This window comes from Triticum aestivum, chromosome 3A (assembly GCF_018294505.1).
Source record: "Triticum aestivum cultivar Chinese Spring chromosome 3A, IWGSC CS RefSeq v2.1, whole genome shotgun sequence".
NCBI lineage: Eukaryota > Viridiplantae > Streptophyta > Magnoliopsida > Poales > Poaceae > Triticum > Triticum aestivum.
The window spans coordinates 700,023,337-700,029,999 of NC_057800.1; the positions used below are offsets into that span (position 1 = coordinate 700,023,337).

The window sequence follows — 6,663 nt, forward strand, 5'->3', positions numbered from 1 at the left end:
TCCTTTGAAAAAAATCGGAAATCAGCACCGATGGATAAATTACTAGCTGGGCTCTGACATCAAAATATTGTGCATGCCTGTACTGTTAATGTTATTATTCTTCCTGAAGACCACCCTCTCTGCCTGCATTCTCTGACTGCACCTTTGTACCTCCATCATCTGCACTATACCTCCCCTTTCTCATCCGAGCTGAGTCAATCAGAAATTTGTCCTTTCCCATACAGTTTCTGTTCAAAAATTTGCACTCACCCACTTCATGCATTATTTCTACAGCTACTGATATAGTTTCACCTGCTCTATGTTGATGCACTCCAGTACAGGTTAAACTCCTTGTCTTTTGTTGTTTGTTTGTGGCTTATCAACCATTGTGGGGTTGCTTTTGGTTCAATTTTTTGCTCGTCTGTTTTTAGAGATACATTTTTTTTTCACTGGAACATTTTTATCACCGGACTTTGCACTGTAAATGTACTTCTGTAGCTTCCTCAGTTGTGAACAAATTTGTGTGACGTGGATTTTTGGCTCTGGGGAGCATATGCTCCCTAATGAACAGTAGAATCAAAATAAATTTTGAAAATACCGAACTTTTTTTGTAGATGATCATATTAGTGTAGCAAGTGCGCTTGACAATTTTCATGCCATATGGGATAGCAGTGCTTCGTTGGTGAAAAAACAAACTTAAGTTTAATATTTGGCGTTCGACTTGATTTTTTTGCACAAGTCAAAATGCTTCAGTTTTTCCCCTTGAAATTTGCATGTACCATGTGACAATGAACACATCTTTTTTTTGACATTTGTAAAATCCATTTTTAGCACGCAGGAGCATGTGCTCCCTGGAGCCAAAATGGATTTCAGCACTTTCTGCCTCCATACAAAGGCTGCTGGTCAATCCTATTTTGTTGTTGCAAAACCTGAGTAGTAGTAGTTACCACCGAAAGTGCTTTTATGAGCTCGAGCTCATGTGAGATGAGTGAATAGTAAAATAAAAAAAATGAAGAAATTCTGATTTCTTTTGTAGCAAACATTGACAAATGTTTTCATTGCTTGCAAAGTTTCAACAGAGAAGGGGAGCCTTGGCGCAGCGGTAAAGCTGTTGCCTTGTTCGAGTCCTGGAAACAGCCTCTTGCAGAAACGTAGGGAAAGGCTGCGTACTATAGACCCAAAGTGGTCGGACCCTTTCCCGGACCCTGCACAAGCAGGAGCTACGTGCACCGGGCTGCCCTTTTTGTTAAAAAAGAAATCAGATTTTATGTTTCAAAACACATGAGCTCGAGCTTTTGGAACATCGATTAATAGTGGCAGTACTAGTATTACATTTTTTTCAGGATATTTTTTTCTACTTCCGTATGGTCTCTTAGAAAATAAAAACTTGTGTACTGTCTTTTTTTAGGATAACCTGTGTACACGTCCTATAATTTGGGAGAGAGAGGAAGGATTTTTTTAGAATCACTGTTTGAAAGGCTTTTTGAGAATCACTTTTTATGGCGTTTTGAGAATCACTTGTGTACTATTCCCTCCGTATCAAAATATAAGATGATGTTGTACGTTTTTGTACAAAAGCGTCTTATATTTTGATACAGACTTACAGAGGTATAGTAGTATAAGTCAATAGCAATCTCCTTCTGGGCTCAACCTAGCCAGGAAATAAAACGGCCCAGCCCGTTAGTACTCCGTCTCAGATTTACAGTATTATATACCTACGCTAAGCCCATTTTCAACTAAAAAGCCCTATGCTCAGCCCATTCCATGTCCGTTGACTCCGTTCTTGCTGTATCCATGGCCCTCCCCTCCGCCGCCGCCACAACCGCACCTCCACCTGCGGACGGGAGCAGCGGCCAGATGAGCTCCCCGCCGGCGACGACCGTGGCCGAGGCCGCAACAGCAGGAGCCACGCCTCTCATCGGCGGCCTCCCAGATGAGGTCGTCATCTGGGATATCCTCGTCCGCCTCGACCCCAAATCCCTCCTCCGCTGCCGCGCCGTCCGCCGCTCCTGGCGCCGCGCCACCTCCGCCCGCGGCTTCCTCCTCGCCCATCACGCCCGCCAGCCCTCCCTCCCCGTCCTCTACGGTTACAGCTGCGTCGGGAACGACGTCATGTCGTTATCCATCATCCCCTTGGACCACCGGTCAGGGCTCGCCGCCGACGACCAGCTCCAGCCCGTCGCGCGGCTTGGCCACGCACTCGTCCGTCCGGAGGCCTCCTGCGACGGCCTCCTCGTCCTCTCCATCCTCGGCACCTACTTCGCCATCTGCAACCCCACAACTCGTCAGTATGCTCCCCTCCGTATGATTTCTGAGTTCAGCATATTGGGGATGTACCCTCACCGGCCTACTGGCGAGTACAGATTACTCATGCACTCTTCGAAAACCGCGAAGCAGGCCTCGTCTGTTCTTTTTGGCCCCTGCACCAGACCGTCACCTGAAAATCAAGTTGGCTGCTACGTCCTAGCACTCGGCTCTGGTCAGCTGCTGAGGTACATTGAGTGTGCGGACGCCAAGGAACTGAAATTGAGCAATAATTCTGTGCTATTCCGTGGTTGCTTACATTGGTACCCAGTGCGACATGGAAGTGGCAACATCATGATAATGGTGTTCGACACCACAGCCGAGTCGTTCCGGCTGATGCGCGCTCCGGTTTTTCCTGGCGGCTGTGATGACCTGTTTGAGATGGATGGCATGCTCGGCATGTCCAGCTCTAATAAGGCAAAGACAATCATTCGAATCTGGGTGCTGCGGGATTATGAAAGCGAGGACTGGATCTTAAAGTGCAAGATTGAATTGCCGGTTATGGAGATCAGGGTGCCGTGGGACAGTCACGACCATGAAATTTTTTGGGACGTGGTGGTCGTGCCTGGAGATGGTGAGTTGCTTGTGTTGGTCAAATATGTGGGGCGGCTACTTCAGGTTGACATGGATGGCAAGTTGGTCACCACTTTCCACCACAAAGGTGTCCGTCCTACTCAATTACAGCTCAAACAAAGTCTTGTTCCGCATGCCTTCTTTCCATCACTAGAGGGTTATGTTGTGAACAATTGGCCGTTCATCTGAATGACGTTGAGTTAGCTGGTGCTTCTTAATGTCCTAGGTGTTTCTATCCTCATATGCTGCAGTATGTGCAAATTGGATCCATCATGAGCCTACTAGCTTCTTTGTCGATGTAAAAAATTATAATCAAGAAGCTCTGATTGTTGCATAGTTCTATGAAGTGTATGCTTTTGCTGATACCCTTTTGGAAAGAAAGGATTATTGTGCGTGTCAATGCCAAAATTACAAGTCATTCTGGTGTGTGTTTGTAATATGTGATAACTAATTAATCTGCCCCATGTATCTATTTTCTTGAACCGGAGAATTGACTTTGGTTCTTTACCTAGTCCTCTAGGGGTCTTCTTGCTACTTATTACTTGCAATCTACCTCCCTGGTGTCTCCATTTCTTGAACTCAAGAATTGACTTTCCCTTTTTATCTAGGTCCTCTTTAATGAGAGATTATCTGGTGGCCTTCTTGAAAATCAATATTTGGCCATCTACATGTGTTTCCTGTTATTTTTTGTTCTACTTGGCAATGAGATGTGGCAAATTATCCTCTATGTTGACTTGCAAGTTGCACCTAAGTTTTAGAAGAGCTCGGACCCCTACTCCTTGATTAAATGATTGCACCATAGGTAATTTTCTTTATGAATCCACTGCATATGGTTAGCTATGGAGATTAAGCTCACCACTTAAGCAAGAGTTCATTCTGGCAGATATGGTTAAGCAGTTGCTGTAGTTTTTCTTCCTAAGAAAAAAAACTGTTCTAAAACAATGTTCTTGTTGTAACATTAGTTGATCTGTTGAAAAATTGAACTGGAAGGTTAATTTTGTGCTTCCATGTCTTGTTCAGAATTATCATACATCATTTCACTTTAGGTGCAAACCATCCTAAGTAATGCTTCATGTAATTGGTTCATGGTCACAGCCAGGCTCGTGTCCCTCATTTTGTTCCTCTGCGTAATTGCCATATTTGTTCCATGTTTATTTTCATCTGTATTTATCACCAAATATTGGAATCAGAATCGGCTTGTCTCGAGCAAAGGACAGCACCAGGAATTATGTGGGAAATGCTTTTTTAGAAGTAGAAGCAAGTTACTGTATGTATTATGTGCCGTCGCAAGACAACTGATCATTCCTTACTGCCGATGCATTATGTACCATAGCAGAGAATTGCTCAGCTAATCATTCCTTACTGCAGATACCTGGTTACATTTTACACCATCGGATGCAGCATACAAATTCAACGTTCAGATCCTCTCCAGGCCCTCGTGGCAAGTGTCGTACCCTGTTGGCACACATGTGGCGAGAGCAAGTTGGGCAAATGTGGCGGGAGATGGCTGGGTGCATCGGCCTCGACTTTCAGGTCGTCTCTGCAATAAAGGTTTGGTGGCGCAACCACCGCCTTTCAATATGTTTTCACTTCTCTGAATATACCTTGGGAGTTGTTACTACTTTATTAGTAGGAAGCATGGCTGAAAACACTGTATATCATCTAATTGACAGCATTAATTTTCAGTCTCTAAGTTGAAAATTTCCTAATTATTATTTTCTGTGCTTGGAGCTACAGCTTCAGTTTCCACTCTACTAACATGTGCTTTAGTTCACTCGCCTCAATGTATGTTTACAAAAAGGTAGAGAAGCTAATATAGACAGTTTCCGTAGGTAGCAGCAGTCCATATGCATTGGTTTGAGTATAAGCTTTAATTCAGGAAAGGTGAAAGCAATATGTTAAATCTTAGTCATCTCAGCTGGTTGGCTCTTTTACAAGTTCACTTATACACAACGGTGTTTTGATTTAGGGAAAACTTGGTTTAGAAGCAGCAAGTAATAATGGGGTCTCTAAAACTCTGCACTGATTTTCAGAGCACCAGACATTCAGAATTCAGATGAACAGTCTTAGCCATAGTTTTGTAGGTTGTTCAGCTACGATTGTATTGCTGTTATTTAGACTATTTATTTCTACCGTAGTAATCTCTACATTCTAATATTGCCATTATTCCTATGTTTTGGTCATTAAGCTGAGCTGCTTTGTAGTTTTCTCAGGGTTTGGAAAATTTTCTGGATCGCCACATGGTCAAACTCTGGTTTGATTTGTATTTTTTGACAGATAAATGTGCCGATGGTTGGCTTTCTTCAGGTATCACGATTCACATTAGTCTTTCCCTCTACATTTGGGGGAAAGACACCTTTTCTTCCAATTACTTTTGGTAGAATATTAATATAGAAACAGGATGCTTCTAGTAGTATGTTTGTGGTTGGTGGAAAGAATGCTTTGGCCATTCAGTTTGCAATGAACAGTCTATCTATAGTAATAAAACAGTAATGTCAAAACATTATGCTTCTTATTCTTCTACTTCCTGTCAGTGAAAGCAAAAATATCTAGTGCTTTCATTTTTTGGGGGTCAACCAAGAATATAAGAGCTTACAACCAAGAGGACCTAGGACTAGGACAGCTTAAAATTACGTGATATACAAGATAATCCCCTCTTGTTGTTATGGGGTAGCAGTCCGCGTGCTCTGCACCTCGGACTGGGAGGAGGCACATGGCGAGTGTCATCTCCGCTGCCTCGCATCCGTCGTGTTGGATCATTGCCCGCTCCTGCTAGACTGCTCTCCCATGCCTCCAGCTCCAAGCCTCACCAGCTGGAGTGCCAAGTCGACAGGCAACATCAGGGATAAGATGTCCATTTCCCGGGAGCTCATTGAGCGCTTCGACGAAGGCCCAGGAGCTCCGGGAGATACGCATGGCCTGCTCGGGACCATGGATGTTATGCGGCGATTTCAACTTGATCCTCCGCGATGAGGACAAAAACAATGGCAACCTGAACCGGCGCATGATGGGCAGATTTCGCCGTCTTGTTAATGACCTCGCCTTTTTTTTGAAAGAAAAGGTAGATCTTGTTCTACCTTATGCATTCAAAACAGGCCGTAGCCCGATAGACCGAAGTCATTTTACATGAAGGCGGTGTGAGCGCCACACAGAGTGTGCAGCAGGCCAGCGCCAAGCCTAAAAGGGAAAGCAAGAGAAGGAGAAAGGAGAAACAGAGGCTGGAGGGCTTATGTGTAGCTACTGTTGCAACATTACATTAGCCCAAGAAGTTAAAACCTCCCTTGCATTTCCTCCTTGTGCTCTTAGCCTCCAGAGCATGAGTAGCTGAGCAATCTCAGTAAGAACCTTTCCAGCCGTCCAACAAACGTTATGAAAGACTTGTGCATTTCTGGCATGACAAAGCGCCACTGCACCAGCTGTGAAGAAAACATGCCAGAGCGCGCCATATGCTTCCCTCGCTACCCCAGAGGCTAGAAAGTCTGCAGCAGTTTCAGTGGAGCTTGCCAAATCCAGGAGGCCGACCTTGGCCCAAACAACTTGGGCAAGTTTGCATCTGAGCAAGATATGATGCATGGTCTCGGCTGCTGGACATAAATCGCATCCGTTGTGTTTTACAATCCTTGTCCATTGCTTTCTTAACATGTTATCCCGAGTATTGTGCCTGTCCCTGATGGCCAGCCATAGAAAAACACGGTGTCTTTTGGGTATAATTGGATCCCAAATATAAGGGGCCGAGGGGCAGTCCATGCCTTTGAAAGTGAGCAGCCTATAGAAATAAGCTGTTGAGAGCTTGTGATCAAACGCCGC

At 44.6% G+C, this 6,663-nt stretch overlaps 1 protein-coding gene across 1 annotated transcript; it reads left to right on the forward strand.

Moving 5' to 3' along the window:
* Positions 1–1,729: 1,729 nt before the first annotated feature.
* On the forward strand, positions 1,730–4,600 carry LOC123059240 (F-box protein At5g49610-like). The gene has a single exon (XM_044481851.1). The coding sequence runs from the start codon at positions 1,744–1,746 to the stop codon at positions 3,043–3,045; it is 1,302 nt and encodes a 433-aa protein (XP_044337786.1). The 5' UTR covers positions 1,730–1,743; the 3' UTR covers positions 3,046–4,600.
* The last annotated feature ends 2,063 nt before the right edge of the window (positions 4,601–6,663 follow it).